Source organism: Dendropsophus ebraccatus, chromosome 14 (assembly GCF_027789765.1).
Source record: "Dendropsophus ebraccatus isolate aDenEbr1 chromosome 14, aDenEbr1.pat, whole genome shotgun sequence".
In the NCBI taxonomy this organism is placed as follows: domain Eukaryota; kingdom Metazoa; phylum Chordata; class Amphibia; order Anura; family Hylidae; genus Dendropsophus; species Dendropsophus ebraccatus.
Window position 1 is genome coordinate 17,440,940 of NC_091467.1, and position 18,075 is coordinate 17,459,014.

Consider the following 18,075-nt stretch of genomic DNA (forward strand, 5'->3'; position numbering starts at 1 on the left):
AATCTGTGGGGGCACAGAGGGGCGTAACTACTATATAGACGTAGAGGGGACCTAACTACTGTATGTGTTGGAGCCTAAAATATTTCTCTGACAGATTCTGGAGGGAAGATTACCAGCCGGGAGAAGACTTCAAGGTGGCCCAGGCTGGATGGAGAGAGAAAGAAAAAAAAGTAAAAGACGCTGATCAGAGAAGACGCCTCCTGTAAGTCACTGGATGTAACTGCACTCTGTTATAGGGTCTGTAGTGATAGGGGTCATGGTGTGGCAGTATTATGTTATGGCATCATTGGTAATATCTTCCTGTTTTGTTCAGAGCAGTTTTGAGGTGATATGTAATCTCTGTATGGTGGTAGGAGGGTTATAAGAGGACTACTGGGGGGGGGGGGCTCTTTTGTCACCCCCATTCCTCCTACTGTGTAAGCTCTTGTGTCCCCCCAGTCCTCCTAGTGTGTAAGCTCTTGTGTCACCCCCAGTCCTAGTGTGTAAGCTCTTGTGTCATCCCCATTCCTCCTAGTGTGTAAGCTCTTGTGTCAACCCCAGTCCTCCTAGTGTGTAAGCTCTTGTGTCATCCCCATTCCTCCTAGTGTGTAAGCTCTTGTGTCCCCCCCAGTCCTAGTGTGTAAGCTCTTGTGTCCCCCCCACTCCTCCTAGTGTGTAAGCTCTTGTGTCACCCCCAGTCCTCCTAGTGTGTAAGCTCTTGTGTCCCCCCCAGTCCTCCTAGTGTGTAAGCTCTTGTGTCCCCCCCCCATTCCTCCTAGTGTGTAAGCTCTTGTGTCCCCCCACTCCTCCTAGTGTGTAAGCTCTTGTGTCCCCCCCAGTCCTCCTAGTGTGTAAGCTCGTGTCCCCCCCAGTCCTCTTAGTGTGTAAGCTCTTGTGTCCCCCCCAGTCCTCCTAGTGTGTAAGCTCGTGTCCCCCCCAGTCCTCCTAGTGTGTAAGCTCTTGTGTCCCCCCCAGTCCTCCTAGTGTGTAAGCTCTTGTGTCACCCCCAGTCCTAGTGTGTAAGCTCTTGTGTCACCCCCAGTCCTCCTAGTGTGTAAGCTCTTGTGTCCCCCCCAGTCCTAGTGTGTAAGCTCTTGTGTCCCCCCCCCAGTCCTAGTGTGTAAGCTCTTGTGTCCCCCCCAGTCCTCCTAGTGTGTAAGCTCTTGTGTCCCCCCCCAGTCCTCCTAGTGTGTAAGCTCTTGTGTCACCCCCAGTCCTCCTAGTGTGTAAGCTCTTGTGTCATCCCCAGTCCTCCTAGTGTGTAAGCTCTTGTGTCATCCCCAGTCCTAGTGTGTACGCTCTTGTGTCAACCCCAGTCCTCCTAGTGTGTAAGCTCTTGTGTCATCCCCAGTCCTCCTAGTGTGTAAGCTCTTGTGTCCCCCCAGTCCTCCTAGTGTGTAAGCTCTTGTGTCCCCCCCAGTCCTAGTGTGTAAGCTCTTGTGTCACCCCCAGTCCTCCTAGTGTGTAAGCTCGTGTCATCCCCAGTCCTAGTGTGTAAGCTCTTGTGTCCCCCCAGTCCTCCTAGTGTGTAAGCTCTTGTGTCCCCCCAGTCCTCCTAGTGTGTAAGCTCTTGTGTCCCCCCCAGTCCTAGTGTGTAAGCTCTTGTGTCCCCTCCAGTCCTCCTAGTGTGTAAGCTCTTGTGTCCCCCCAGTCCTCCTAGTGTGTAAGCTCTTGTGTCCCCCCCCCAGTCCTCCTAGTGTGTAAGCTCTTGTGTCACCCCCAGTCCTCCTAGTGTGTAAGCTCCTGTGTCACCCCCAGTCCTCCTAGTGTGTAAGCTCGTGTCCCCCCAGTCCTCCTAGTGTGTAAGCTCTTGTGTCACCCCCAGTCCTCCTAGTGTGTAAGCTCCTGTGTCACCCCCAGTCCTCCTAGTGTGTAAGCTCGTGTCCCCCCAGTCCTCCTAGTGTGTAAGCTCTTGTGTCCCCCCCCCAGTCCTCCTAGTGTGTAAGCTCTTGTGTCACCCCCAGTCCTCCTAGTGTGTAAGCTCTTGTGTCCCCCCCCCAGTCCTCCTAGTGTGTAAGCTCTTGTGTCCCCCCCAGTCCTCCTAGTGTGTAAGCTCCTGTGTCACCCCCAGTCCTCCTAGTCTGTAAGCTCTTGTGTCCCCCCCCCCCCAGTCCTCCTAGTGTGTAAGCTCTTGTGTCGTCCTCGTCTGTAAACTCTTGTGAAAATGATAAAAAATGGTGCTTGGGGTGGACGTTCACTGGGGTATTAAAAAAAATAAAATAAAAATCAAAGCATTCATTGAAATCACGTCAAGGCAGAGAGAAACCAGTGCCAATACATTGGCCTCTATTCTACAGAGATGTCCCACCTGTCTCCCTCTACTATGTGCCAACCACTGACTGACAGATCACCCGGATATTGCCAAGCCTCCTGACCTCAGCCAATAGTTGCCGTCTTAGCATACGCCAGAACACACCCGTAACTGTTGGCTCCAGACTCCCATTTATCCAAGACAATCCCTAGGATTAGATTACATAACCTCCAGTGTCCTCGGGCACAGACATCAAGCCAGATAAATCCGTCTGCGCTCAGTTCCCTCAGTTCCTTTGCTATTTTATCAAGCTCGGCCAAGTTATTAATGTCTCTTAATGGCTAACACAGCAATGGCGTAAATGGATTCCTCCTGCAGAGCCCACCTCTCAGCTCTTCACCCCCTAGCCTTTAGGGTAGGTAGGTCTAATAACGTCTATTTTAGGATTTGGGCAGATTTCCACCCTTCGGTCCCCTGCATAACTCAGAACACCCCTCCTGCTAATACTTGCTGACCTTTCAGTGTCCAAGTCTCAGGAGTGGAGTTCATTCATGTGCCTCAGTGCGGGATCAGAACATTCCCTGGATGAAGTACAAGGGGTGTTAACGCCTGCAGTCTGGACTAAACGCCTGCCAGAACAAACTTGTCTTTCCAGCCAGAACACACTTTAGAATTGTCAGCTGTTAATAATCTTAACATAATTTTCTTTATTTCCTCGCTAAAATTTATTGATACTAAAGCTATGGCTAAAGTACATTTTAGGTTCGGGGGAAGAATGGAAAACTGCCAAATAATTAGATAGATATACCTGAGGTCACTCTTCCCCCAAAGAAGTATATAACAAGTCGTCTTTATCCATGCCAAGGGTTTAGTTCACTGCTCTATCCCTGTATTGGCTTGTTGGGTCCCCAATGACAGGCTTTACCTCTGCTCCTGATTTCTAACATAACTAGAATGCCTCTAACTGTCATTACGGCTGACACATAAGCGATCACAAGATTATCGCTGTGGAGAGGAGTGGAGCTGGCAAGAAAAAAAAAATTATAATTATGCTCCATGGGATTATTGAAAACTATATCTAGAACCGCTGATGTCGCCAGCTGATGAGTCCAGCACATATCTGCGTAACCTAACCTAACAGGAAGAATCAATGCAGTGCTGACTAATCCCCGTTATGTAAGGACAAAACCGTGTGAGTTCACTAATTCAGAGCTAAAGAGCCCCGGTGTGCTGCCACATGATATACTCTATGATTCCAGGGAAGACATGTGCTCTAAAGGGCCCTCTTACACGGGGGGCAATGCAGCAGCGATCAGAGAGATCAGCACTCGCTTGCAGAGCCTTTCAAGGGCTCAAGCACTTGTGTGCAAATATGAATATAAAACACATAGCAATAGAAGTGTCAAATTCTGGACCATAAATACTAAGATCTATCCAACCCTGGACAATGAGGATTTTAGCTTGGCATAAAATACTTAAAGGGAACATCCAGCGCTACAAAAACATGGCCATTTTCCCCCTCTCGTCTCCAGTTCAGGTGTGGTTTGCAATTAAGCTCCATTTACTTCAATGGAACTGAGTTTGAAACCCAACTGGAGACAAGAGAGGGGGGAAAAGTGGTCATGTTTTTGCAGCGCTGGATAACCCCTTAATGGGTACGGAAATCTCGCTGCGAGATCCGCTACGAGTCAAGGTCCTGGCAGGTGTCTGTCAATACATACTCGCAGCGGTCTTTCAGACCGCTGTGAGTATGTAGTGCAGCCGGCCTCTTAACCCCTTTGGCTCCAGCGCCGTCTGTATATACACACACATTACCTCTCTCCTTGCCACACGGGGTCCCGGCGTCCTGCTCTCCCGCCCAGCCAATCAGTGGCTGCGGCTGAGCAACACACTGATTGGCCGGATGGGAGAGCAGGACGCAGAGACCCCGTGCGGCAAGGAGAGAGGTAATGTACACACAGACCGGGAGAGCCAGAGGGGTTAAGGGGGTCTTTCAGACCGCTGTGAGTATTGACAGACACCTGCCAGGACCTTGACTCGTAGCGGATCTCGCAGCAAAACTCGCAGCGAGATTTCCGCTGCGAGTCAGTACGTGTGAATGTACCCCAAGGCAAGTTCGTTCAGGAATGAACCTGTGCAAATTTTCTATGCTGAGCCAAATAACTTTTACTGCCTGATCCGTTACGTCTGTTCCTATTTTTATAATCAAAATTCTAATTTGTAAATTAAGTAGTTTTGCACTCTAGGGGGTGTTCCGTCTTAGTGCACCAGTCCACCCACCCGCCTCTTCTGTGCTGCCTACTTATTCATATGCGAAACCACAACTCCCATCATGCCTGGACAGCTAAAGCTTTGGATTTGGCCGTCCAGACATGATGGGAAATGATGGGTTTGGAGACCCATGATCTAATGGAAGGGTAGGAAACCCTGGCTCTCCAGCTGTTGCAAAACTACAACTCCCATCATGCCTGGTCAGCCAAAGCTTCGGCTGTACAGGCATGATGGGAGTTGTAGTTTTGCAACAGCCAAGGTTTCCTACCCCTTGATCTAGTGTGTGATTAAGTGCAGGATCTTAAAGTGGTTATCCAGCACTACAAAAAAACATGGCCACTATCTTTCAGACAGCCCCACTCTTGTCTCCAGCTTGGGCGGGGTTTTTCTGCTCAGTGCCATGAAGTGAATGGAGCTTAATTGCAAACTGCACCTGAACTGGAGACAAGAGTCGTGTTGTCTCTGAAAATGTGGCCATGTTTTTGTAGCACTGGATAACCCCTTTAAGCCTGGGAAAGGATCAGTAAGGTTTACAGCACCTGCTACATTCACTTCCTCTCTGCTCTTTCAGTTGCATCATTTAGCACAGCCAAAAATCCATCTGTTCTCAGTGGAGGGAGAGGAAGAGTCTATGGCTTTTCTGAGAGCAGGAGTTAAAATTCAACATGCCTTACTCTTCTCTCCTCTTTTATTAACCTCTCCTGTAGTGCCATAGCCAAATCCAGCACCAAGATCTTGTGCTTGGGCACTGATGCTGTGCAGTGTTCCCCAGCTCTTGGAATCGTAGGCATTAGGATGCCCAGTGATCAGCTGGTTTCCCCTATCCTAGAGGTGTTAAACATGCGACCCTCCAGCTGTTGCAAAACTACAATTCCCATCATGCTTTGGCTGTCCAGACATAATGGGAATTGTGGTTTTGTATCAGCGTGCTCATCATGTCAACTCAAAGCAACAATGTTGTGTCTCATTGAGCAAGGAACCCCAACTCATTCCATTATATGCATGAATAAAAGCAGCTTCACTTTGATTTCACAATTAATATCTCCAATTTTATTTTGCATAAATTATAAAAATCAAAAATTCCCTAAAACATTATATACAGGGTTCTAGTGTGTTGTTTGAAAGGCAGTAAAATACTCAGCTGTCACAGTACATAAAAATAGAGGTTTTCAATAGATCATTTCACTTCTATTACACCAAAAAACTGCACAATATTAAATAGCTTCGGGGGGGTTTTATGTCTTCAATAAGTTAATCACGTTAGAACGTCCCATTTAAATAGATATAAATAGAGGTTTGTGCAAAAGTCCGGATGTGGTCCATTTCAGGGTGTACAGTCTATATAGTGTCCCGATCCATAGGACCGATGATACGAGTGTAAAGTTTGTGCACGTGTTACTGGACAGCTCGGAGTTTGGACGTCCGGATTGGAAGCGTCTGCCGTCCGTACACTCTGGCCGCTTGCTTTTCGAACGCCGTGACCATCTGCTTGGCTACTTCATCGAAAAAGACGGTGGCCAGGTGAGAGTGAAGAAGAGACTTGAATTCAAAGGATACCTGGAAGGCAAATATAGAAGAACCATAAGCCTGATCAGCCAGACATGGGAATTGTAGTAGCTGAAGGTGTTGCAGGCCCCCCCCCCCCCCCCCACATCTACATGATGGGAGTTGTAGTTTTGATTGTTACAGTATATGTATGAAACCCCTGGGACTGTCATAACGGGCTGTTCTTATCCCACTAGAAAAGGACTACACACAGCTGAATGTATACTGGGCAGACAGGTGTCCCTGATCAAAGTGATACAGGAAGACTTACATAGAAGTCAAGCGTGCAGGTGTCCGGCCGGCCAGGTAATCCCGGTCCAAATCTCCACACCGTTTCCAGGTGACTAAAAAGCTTCCCGTCATTGCAGACAGCCTGTAAGGTAGAGAATGGAATCATCAAATCAGCGCATAGAATGATACACAATATTCATATTGAACTTAAGTGTTACTATCGCTTTAAGAGAAAAAAACAACCCCCCCCCCCCCCCCAACAAAAAAAAAAAAAAAAAAAAAACACACAAAAAACCCTCAGACATGTAAAAGTCTTGATTAGTGTCTGGGTAAGTCTACAATTGTTAAAAAGTGGGGAGAAGCACAAGGCTGAGCGCTTCACTCTCTGGCTCACTGCAGGAGTCAGTTACCATAGGCTTATGGCCCTATTCCACGGGTCGTTTTAGAGGAGCAAACAAGCGCTATTAGCGCTCGTTTGCTCCTCGTTCGCCGCTCGCTGCCGCCGCTATTCAACGCGGCTGCAGCGAGCGGGTGAGTGCGGGAGGGGCGGCGGGGAGCTGCGGGGGGGCTGCTCGGAGGATCGCTGATCGTCCGGGCAGCCCATAGGATATAGCAGCGTCTGCTGCCGACACTCCTATTCAACGGAGCGACGGCAGCAGATCGCTGCTATATCAGTCGCTTGTTTTTCAACATGTTGAAAAACAAGCGACTGCAACAATCAGCCGACATGAACGATGTCGGCTGATCGTTGCACTCTATTCCACGGAACGATTATCGTCCGTAGCGGTCGATATCGTCCGAAAACAAACGATAATCGTTCCGTGGAATAGGGCCATTAGTATATAACATCACTGTTAAATAAGACAGGGAGTGGAGCGCTCAACAATATGGTTCTCCCAACTATCTGGAGATCATTGAGGGTCAGATCCCGACCAATTTAACCTTCTTAAATGTCTGTGTGACGGCAACACTTTAAACAAAGTTATTAAACAAAGCTTCATCTTCCTTTTACCTTTTCCTTAGAATATGTTTAAAGTCTTCCAGTACATATCAGCTGCCGTATGTCCTGCAGGAAGTGGTGTATTCTTTCCAGTCTAACACAGTGCTCTCTGCTGTCCAGAGAAGGAGAGGTTTCCTATGGGGATTTGCTGCTATTATGGACAGTTCCTGACATGGACAGAGGTCACAGCAGAGAGCACTGTGTCAGACTGGAAAGAATACAACACTTCCTGCAGGACATACAGCAGCTGATAAGTACTTGAAGAAAGGAGTGTTTTTTTTTTTTTTTTTTTTTTAATATAAGTCAAATACAAGAGGTATAGATGCTAAAGATGAGAACATAGTTTTGCCTCTTTATAAATCACTGGTCAGACCACACTTGGAATACTGTGTACAGTTTTGGGCACCGGTATATAAGAAGGACACAGCTGACCTAGAGCGGGTGCAGAGGAGGGCAACAAAGGTCATTAAGGGAATGGGTGGGTTACAGTACCAGGACAGGTTATCACGCTTGGGGTTATTTACGCTAGAAAAAAGACGTCTTAGGGGCGATCTGATCACAATGTACAAATATATGAATGGACAGTACAGAGATTTTTGTAGTGGTCTTTTTACTCCTAGGTCTGTAACAATGACAAGGGGGCATCCTCTACGTCTAGAGGAAAGAAGATTTCATCATCAGCATCGACGCGGGTTCTTTACTGTACGAGCGGTAAGACTGTGGAACTCTCTGCCACATGATGTTGTCATGGCTGATTCAGTAAATAAGTTCAAGGGAGGCCTGGATGCTTTTCTTGAAAAATATAATATTACAAGTTATGGGCATTAGATTTCTGGTGATACGTTGATCCGGGGATTGTTCTGGTTGCCATTGCAGTCGGAAGAGGGGGGGGGGGAGTTTCTCCCTGTGGTGGGGCGTTTGTCTTCTGCCCCATAGGGGTTTTTCGCCTTCCTGGATCAACACAGTAGGATTTTCCTAGGTTGAACCTGATGGACTCTTGTCTTCTTTCAACCTTATTTACTATGTTACTATGTTACTATGTATGTTACAAGGCTGTATAGCTTTCTGGCACCAGTTGATTAAAAAACAATTTTGGCCAAAATATCCCTTTAAATATGGATTAAAGTTGCAATAGGGCTTTCACCTTTAACAATGTTCATTCAATCTCTCCAACAGAGAGGAATTATGAGCAAAGGTCAGACCACGCGACAGACAGCGACGGACAGACTGTACAAAGAGCAGCTTCATGGAGAGTTTGTTCTCCCACAATCTCATAAACTACCTTTCACCTCAATGCTTTCCAATGACGCAGGCTACACCAAGATAAGACAGGAGAACGCCAAGTGACCAATTCTCTATAAGAACACTGGAGAGAAACTCACCCGGATTTGATGGTTGGGTTTAATGAATATCTCAGATGTGTAACGTTCCACGATGGGTGGGAAGCCCACCTCCAGCTCGGCACGGGTGACTCCGTTGCGACGGGACAAGACTTTCGAACTTTTGCACCAAGGTACAAACATCTTGTAGTCCTCCACGTTTGCAACAATGTCAAACATCTGTTCTACTGAATACCTGCAACAAGACAAGACAAGACAGACCATCCACGTTAGAGATCACATTCCCGGTTCTATAAGATTTTAGTGTGGCTTCTAATGCAGAGAAGTCTCCAGTGTGTGTGTGGGGAGGAGGTGTGTAAGAAGAGATAGATCTAATACAAAAGAGACAGCCAGATTGGCTAGGAAAGTTCAGCCCTGGACTCTTACTTAAAGGGGCACTCTGGATCAAATGGTGTCAGAGAGTTATATAGATTTGTAATTTACTTCTATTTTAAAATCTCAAGTCTTTCAGTACTTATCAGCTGCTGTATCAGCTGCTGTATGTCCTGCAGTGTATGTCTGACACAGTGCTCTCTGCTGCCACCTCTGTCCAGGAGCAGGAGAGGTTTTCTTTGGGTATTTGCTAATGCTGCAGACAGTTCCTGACATGGACAGAGGTGGCAGCAGAGAGCACTGTCATTCTAGAAAGAATACACCACTTCCTGCAGGACATACAGCAGCTGATAAGTACTGGAAGAATGGAGATTTTTTTTTTTTTTTTTAAAGAATATAATATCTATATAACTTTAACACCACTTGGTTTAAAAATAAAAAAAATTATTATATATATATATATATATATATATATATATATATATATATAATATATATATATATATATATATATATATATAATAATATATATATATATATATATATATATATATATATATATATATATATATATTATATTTTAATAAAAGAGTCCCCCTTTAATAAAGAAGACTATACTTAAGATGTGTATAGAATTCATTTACTTTCTCCTTCCATATACAGGTTCCGAGCTCTATCACTTACCCTAAGACTTTAGATTCGGTATAGTCCATCCTTTTGCTCCCCAAGATGGGCGCGGTAAGGTTCAGGAAGGATCTGGCCTGCACGTGCTGGACCGGAGACGGTAGAGGTAGTAGTCGTGTACATTGTGAAGCCAGAATCCCACAGGAGCTCAAATGTCTGAAAAAGATGTAAAGAGATAAAGAAGATCAGACACCAAACCCCCATACAAAGCGTAGGTCAGCCGAGGAATGCACACTGGTAAAAATACCTCACGGGGATAGAATTTCCACGGGTCACACTGTCTTCGGCTCCATTCACCAGGACAGACTAGTTTCTACACGAGACGCAGTGATTGAGGTTCTACTCCCATCCCCCCTTAGATATCTCAGTCTAGAGAAGAACCACTCCCTAAACCAGGGGTAGGAAACCTTGGCTCTCCAGCGGTTGCAAAACTACAACTCCCATCATGCCTGGACAGCCTTCGGCTGTCCAGGCATGATGGGAGTTGTAGTTTTGCAACCGCTGGAGAGCCAAGGTTTCCTACCCCTGCCCTAAACCCTATGCAGGACATTTTATAGCCCATTTTAACGCTACTATATGTAGACCAGACGTCTGCTTCCTGTGGAGTTACAGCTCCTAGGGGATTGTGGGAGTTGTGGTTGTTGGGGGTGGGTTAGCGGATACAGTCTACACCATATTGCTGGCAGCTGTACAGGGGACTGTGCGCAAGAGGCATTTCCCACTACGGAAGGCATTGTTCTCTTTCTGTCACCGTGTCCTGACACAGAAGAGCACACTTTCCTTCCAGGAAATGGGGAATATATTAGAATACAATAGGCCAGGCCCCGAACATTTGGAAAGCACCACCAAGCAGTATCGTAGCTGTTATGGGATGGGGGGTTAACTATCTAAATGACTGCAGGGACCCTCACCGATTCGGAGCACAGAAGTCACTTATTCCCCCTTGAGCACAGGAGCCCAGCCTATTCATGTCTATAGACGTCCCATAGAGAACAAATGGAGTGGCGGCCACTTTTTCTGACCCCATGATGGGTTGAGATCCCAGTGGTCAGACCCCCAACCGATCAGCCAGTTATCCCTCCCATCCTGCCGATAAAGGTATAACCCCCTAAAAAGGGGTTATCCGGCGCTACAAAAAACATGGCCGCTTTCTTCCACAGACAGCACCGCTCTTGTCTCCAGTTTAGGTGCAGGTTTTGTAACAGTTCCATTGAAGTGAATGGAGCTTAATTGCAAACCGCACCTGACCTGGAAACAAGGGCGGTGCTGTCTGTGGAAGAAAGCGGCCTTTTTTTTAACCAATATTTTTATTTGGTTTTCACAAAAGAAAAATCGATACAATGTCAAAAAAGACACAATAGTAAATAGCAACAATACAAGGATAACCCCCCTTTAAAGGGGGTTACACCTTATCCACATAACTGGCTGATCGGTTGGGGTCTGACCGCCGGGATCCCAACCAATCATGGGGTCAGAAGAAGTGGCTGCCACTCCATTCGCTCTCTATGGGACGTCCTATAGACATGAATAGGCTGAGATCCTGTGCTCTAAGGGGGGATAAGAGTACAAGCACACAAGTGGGATGCCAGGATCCATAGAATAGTAGATTGTAACACTACCTGTCATATTATGGAGGTCTCTCTACTAGAAGTAGAATATGGCATCACATATAGACACATTGCAAGATCTTAAACAATGCCTACTAGTCCATAATATGAACTCATAGCCGCAATGGGTCAGACCACCCAGCTTCACCCTATAGATCTATGGAGGATTCCAGGTAAGACACGTTACCATCCTGTGCGGCACCACGTATGACCCTGAAAGTTGTCACCTTAGGCGCCATTTACAGATGCCCTAATATTTGATGGCAAGAATAGCGCCACCTACAGGGCTATCCTTCCCGTCAAGATGACAGACACCATGGTGCCCCAGAGACCTCATAAAGTCAATGGGATCCATAGGGCACCACTGGTGTTCATCATGCAAAGAACCCGCGTAGGTGTGAAGTGTGAACCGTGCACGCAGGAAAAAAAAAAAAAGAAAGCAAAGAACCTTTTTGTAAAAATGTTGCCGTAAAAATACAATACTGACACAAAGTAATGTGAACACCGCCGTACGTTTTGTAAAACTGTATATATGGGACTCTGTAACCTTCTTTGCCCTACCGATAAGTGAGAACGAAGCTGAAGTTTCCCCCGGCCGAGGCCTCAGCATCACATGAGAATCACGAGTTTTAAAAAAATGCAAGAAGCCTGGTACGAGTTCCAAGAATCCTTCACAATGAGTTCCCCCCTCCCCCGCATTATCTGACTAAAGGAAATGCCTGTTATCTGACGTGGCCTAATCCTGCCGGGTGTAGAACAAGTGCGCCCAATTATTGGGAAACTATGGGGTGTATCTGGTAGCGACAAGCCTATAGGGGAGGGTTACCCTACCTGGTGCAAAACTACAACTCCCATCATGCCCTGACAGCCGAAGGCTGTCAGGGCATGATGGGAGTTGTAGTTTTGCAACAGGTTGGTGAACAATGTTATATCATGGACTAATAAAGGATTACACACTTATATAGTATCACCTGCGCCACCTAAGTCATGTGACCCCCATCCCATCCAGGGACCTCATAAGGAACGCCGCGTGACGGCGACTACTCTTACAGCGTGGCGCATCACCGATGAATTCTAAGATACAGGTCACACCATATGGAACATTCCTTGAAGACACCGTGTCCGTACATCACATGTGCGGTGCAACATCAACTAAGGACGCGTTCACACCAAGCCAGGATAGTATATATATATATATATATATATATATATATATATATATATATATATATATATATATATATATATATATATATATATATATATATATATATATATATCCATGCCTGGCTTTGTATTCAATGATTGCAATTAAAAGACAATGCATATTATAGGGACTTAAAGTAAAAAAAAAAAAAAAAAAAATTAAAATAAAAAAAATTGCATGATTACTAAGTATCCTATACTAAAAAGAGGAAACTGAATTAATAATTAACACTTTCATCCCCAGTCCTGTAGTAATGCGATAGTAACAGGAGCACCTCTCACCTTACTCCCTGCTGCTTGCTCCCTGCTCTCCTCAGCGCCGCCTGGCACGGTCGGCTCTCGGTCTCCAGCAGAGCTCTCAGTAACATAGATGCGTTTCTCCCGCAGTGTCCGGCCATTGCTCCCGATAGAGACGGTAACGCTCACTACTTCCCGGCTAATGCGATAATGAGCCGGTTCCTGCTCTGCAGCTCAGTTTCCTTCTAAGGACAAAGAGCGGGCGCTGACGTCAGCGCCGAGGGGCGTGGCTTAGGGGCTCTGCCCCCTTTTTGGAGTGTTCTGTAGTAACCCGGGGAGCGTTACCTGCGCTACAGCGCCCCCAGAGGAGGCAGTGCAAAAATGCAGGACACCTGTGAGCCGCGCACAAGGGGAATGGCTGACGTTTAATTTTCATTATTTTATTTGTATAACTTTATTTTATTTTTTTTTATTACCCTTAATTTTGCGTTTTATTCAGGTTGGGTTCACACTACGTTTTCAAAATCCATTTTTTTTCATCTGTTTTTTTGCAAAAAAAAAAAATGGATGGAAAAAAAACTGATGCATTTGTGTGCGTTCATTTTTCCATACACTTTTATTATTAAAAAAAAACAGATCAAAACACATCCGTTTTATTTAACATACAAAAATGTGGTCGGCCATGTACGTAAAATAAAAAAAAAGGACGTGTTTTGACCGTTTATATATATATATTGGGATGAGCCAATTTACAGTAGGTATGGAACTAAGCGCTTCCTTCCTATCTGTATTCCGCTCATTGGATCTGCTCCGCTCCCTGCCGCTCCTCCCTGGGTGCTGAAAAAAAGATGGATCCAGTCCTGGGAAACTGGGAGAAGTTTCCCAGGACGGGATCCATCTTTTCCCAGCACCTAAGAGGGGCAACATAGAGCGGAGCACACTCCAAAGCTTCGCAGCCCGATGAGCGGAATGTCGGTAGGAATAAAGCGCTTCTACTGTAAATTCGCTCATCCCTACTTTCTTTTTTTTTTATATATAATTGAAGTCAATGGAAAAACGGATCAAAACAGATGCACACAAATGCATCCGTTTTTTCCATCAGTTTTTTCATCCATTTTTTGCAAAAGAGGATAAAAAAAAACGGATTGCAAAAACGTGGTGTGAACCCAGCAAGGGGATATTTTAAACTAACTTTAAAACTTGTCACCTATAGGCTATGTTCACACAACGTTTTCTCAGCTCCATTTAAAATGACGTCCGTTATTTTGAGTCTAAAATGACGTCATTCAGCTGTCTGGCCTCCCCTTAGTGCAATGACGGCTGCTGGTACATTATTCTAGTTTGGGATTACTAACTGGCCGTTGGGTGCGGCTTAATTGAAAAGTCCATTGAGTTTAATAGTTAAAATGGAGAAAGAACGGGGACAAAAGAAAAACTGTGTGTGAACAACTAATAGAAAACGTCCGCTGTTTGCAAAAGACGTCCGAAAATAATGATCAAGTTCACTATTTTGATGTCCGCGGTAAAAACGTCCGTTATTCAATGCATTGTATGCATTGGACGTCCGTCTTCCCATTGACTTCAATGCATTGCCGTTTAGGCAAAAGCGGACGTTGTTTTAAATATCAAATTTGGATGCCTTTTCTCTATTTTTGATGTTGTGTGAACAAAGCCATACACAGGATAGGGCATAAGTATTTGGTGGGGACCCTGAGTGATCAAGCTAGACTGTGTGCCACACCCAGTATATGCAAATGTTTTTTTTTTGGGGGGGGGGGAGGGTTCTTCCACTGGGACCCCTATGACCACAAGATCCCATATGGTGCCATCCCATAGAGTTCATGCCCAATAACTGCTTTGGTAAGGCTGGGTTCACACTACGTTTTTGCAATCCGTTGTTGCAAAAAGCACATGAAGAAACGGATTGAAAAAGGATGCATTAGTACGTATCTTTTTAACCATTTTTTTAAAAAAGTGACAAAATAAGGGTGCGTGCACACTACAGAATCCGCACGGAAAACCCATTGCGGATTCCATCGCTCATCCCCGCTCGCGACGGTGAGCGACGGAATCCACAGCAGATTCCGTAGTGTGCACGCACCCAAAAGGATCAAAACACAGCTGACCTTATTTTTGTGTTTGTAAAAAAAAAGGATGCATTTTGATCCGTTTTTTTTATGTAATGGAAGTCAATTTAAAAACGGAGGCACACAAATGCATCATTTTCCCATCCGTTTTTACAAAAACGGATGGAAAAAAAAAAAACAGACTGCAAAAACATAGTGTGAACCCGGCCTTATCTGGGTGAGACATGGAGGCTTGTTTTTGTGATTGTGGAGGTCCAATTGGTAGGACCCACACTGATCAGACAACCCCCATTCGTGGTGGTCTAACCGATGGGACCCCTCAACCATAAGATCCCTTACAGTTGATTAGAGTGGCAATAACTGCTCCACTCGACCCCCTTTATGTGATTGTAGGGGTAGTGGTAGAGCCCTCACTGATCACTCACCCTCATAAAAGATGGGGGTCTCAGAGGTTGGACGCACACTAGATTTGCTGAGGATTTGGTGCAATTTTTGATTTTTCCAATAGATTTCAGTGGGGAATCCGGCACAAAAGTGGACAGACGGCAGATTTTAAAATCCGGAAAACTGGGTATAAATGAGATTTTATAAATCCATGAAAAATCTGCACCAAATCCATCTAGTGTGCATTAACCCTCAGGCTGGTGATTCACGGCCACTGTGGTCGCTCATCATAAAGATTGATATGTTGCATTGTGGTATTGCATCTAATGATTGGCAATGTATTTAAACGTAACACGACCGGTGTGTAGCCCAAAATCCGACTTTGATGGATTCTTGGTCACTAGTCACATGGGACCTTTTCGCTAACCACAAGCCGTGTGACACTAAGCCACTTTTATCGGAATGCAACTCAACAAGAAGGATGTTGCTCAACACACGTGAAATGTGAGGCTATGGCTGTAAGGTGACACAACATAAGATTGCATTGTCACGCTGCGACGTCATAACTTGTAATAGTCAGCGCAGTTGTGTTGCGCCCTGCCCAATTTTGATCTATCCCAAAATATTCAATAGGCCCCAACCCCCCCCCCCCCCCCCCAACACTTCTCAGAAATAGTGAACCCAATTTTGGAGGGTATATTCCAGTAAAGGTGATTGTCCCTCCCCTCCTATGACTCCTGCTCATCAGGGACACCTGGTATGTAAACTATTGTTCTCGCCCTCCTAATAGGAAAACAAAGGACAGCCGTAGTTATCTGTAGTCAGCTGCTGGGAAGTCAATGGAAAACCCAGCATGGTGCTGGTAAACGTTGTCGCCTGGGGCAAATAGTATTGTTTGGTGGCCATCTGCCATGGAAACGTCCACAAACGGAAGATGTTTCTGGAATTTATGGTAATACAGGGGCTTATACAAGTGCAGATTAGGCCCCTTCAGACACTCTTCTTTTTTGGATTTTTTTTTTTAACTTGGGATTCTTTGTGCTTTGTTGTCTTTTTCATATGTGGTTTTGTTAAAATTATGTACAAGAGGGTTTTTTTTATTCATTTAATTCATCTTTCTTGTTACAAGTCACTTTGATCATGTGATTCAAGGATTTCTTATGAAGAATACAGTTTTTTTTTGCCCATGGCAAAAGCCGACAGGGGGCAATATGGAAGTAAATGAAGACAACGATAAGGCGAGGCGCAGTTGGCACTTTTTGGTCATGCGACCAGAAACCATTGTGCCACACAACTCCATCAGCCATACAAGTAAATGGGTCACATTGCGACTTACAAATGACTGCGGCCATGACACCCCAGATACAGGGCGTTCAGCCGTCAGTTGTCACTACCATCCGGCCCCTGTCCTTCTCATATACAGGAACATTTGGCACAGTTCAGCGTTCCTATATCTCTATAGCGAGGGGAGGGTTAAGATCTCTGACTGCAGCTTATCTCTCCCAGAACAAAGGGTTTGGAACGATTATTTGCTATGACGCCGACCATTATCTCTACTGACATCATCTGCTGGTGGATGGTCAGGAGAGCCCTATATTTCATTTATACCCATGGCCGAACCCGCAGCTAGTGGTGGATATGGCCAACAAAAGGGTTGAGTGAGCTGAAGGTCAGATGAGCAAGGGTAAAGGTCTTTCTTTCCAGATAGATCTGAGAGGGGGATTTAGGGTGTATTCATACGTCAGTAGATTTTTCACTCCCCAAATTTGAGTCCGCTATTTTTCATCCCAAATCGGTAAAATTCCATCCTTTTTGCATCCGTATTTTTTGCTGATCCGCAAAAATGAAAAAGGTACTTAAAGGAGAAGTCCGGCGAAATTTTTTATGAATAACCTTTTATAATTTTTGGATAACATGGTGATGTCACTACCTGGATAACATGGTAATGTCACTTCCTGGATAACATGGTGATGTCACAACCCGACTCCCAGAGCTGTGCGGGCTGTGGCTGCTGGAGAGGATGATGGCAGGGGGACACAGGACACTGGAGGGACACTGAGCATCCCCCTGCTATCATCCTCTCCAGCATTTCCCGTAATAAGTGTATATTGGTGATTTGTATAACTTTTGGGAAACAATACAATAATTTAATAAAAATTTTTTGCCGGACTTCTCCTTAAGGGTACAAACACACACACCGTATAAGCAGCGTATTTACTGCTGCGATACGCAGCAAATACGCAACAAATACGCAGCAGATTAGATCTAGATAACTGAACACAGCATCAAATCTAAACCATCAAATCTGCTGCGTATTTGTTGCGTATCTGCAGCGTATATGCCGTGTGTGTTTGTACCCTTAAAGGAAACCTGTCAGCCTTGCATCTGCAAAAATACAGATTCTATAGAGTTCTTTTGGTGTGTTTGTGGAGAAGTTTCAGTCTGCGCTAGAGCCTGTACTTTCTTTCTTTTTTGCGGCACAGATCACGGCCCTGTACACACCAACAGATGTGTGACTGTTGCAATTGAAATACATTGACCCTAATTTCTGTCCGTTATTGCGGACAGAATTGCAGACGTGTGGATAGGGCCTCTTCAATTGTAGTCAATAAATGGTGTCTCTTGTGCAAAAATCAAAGTTGGGAGGAAGACCCCCCATCTGCCGCACGGCCCTCAGCATATTGGAATACATTACATTACGGTCATTAGGTTCTCTCCAGAAACTGCAGACCTGGGTGTTATCTTATGAAGGTTAATGGGTTGTGAAGATAAGGAGAAATCTGTCACTGTATGAGCTGGCTGGGGCAAGTCCTGGCAGTAATAGGTGAAAAGGCTGTCAAACTGCTTCTTGCCCCATACAGGCTGGCTCTGGTTTGTAAGT

The 18,075-nt window shown here is 45.3% G+C and overlaps 1 protein-coding gene across 1 annotated transcript; it reads right to left on the bottom strand.

The window, feature by feature from the left end:
• Nucleotides 1–5,523: 5,523 nt before the first annotated feature.
• LOC138772613 (coenzyme Q-binding protein COQ10 homolog B, mitochondrial-like) lies at nucleotides 5,524–12,949 on the bottom strand. Its single transcript, XM_069953136.1, has 5 exons — nucleotides 12,769–12,949; nucleotides 9,674–9,829; nucleotides 8,660–8,852; nucleotides 6,318–6,419; nucleotides 5,524–6,058 (listed from the first exon to the last, which is right to left on the bottom strand). The coding sequence occupies exons 1-5, from the start codon at nucleotides 12,882–12,884 to the stop codon at nucleotides 5,897–5,899; spliced, it is 729 nt and encodes a 242-aa protein (XP_069809237.1). The 5' UTR covers nucleotides 12,885–12,949; the 3' UTR covers nucleotides 5,524–5,896.
• Between the last annotated feature and the right edge of the window lie 5,126 nt (nucleotides 12,950–18,075).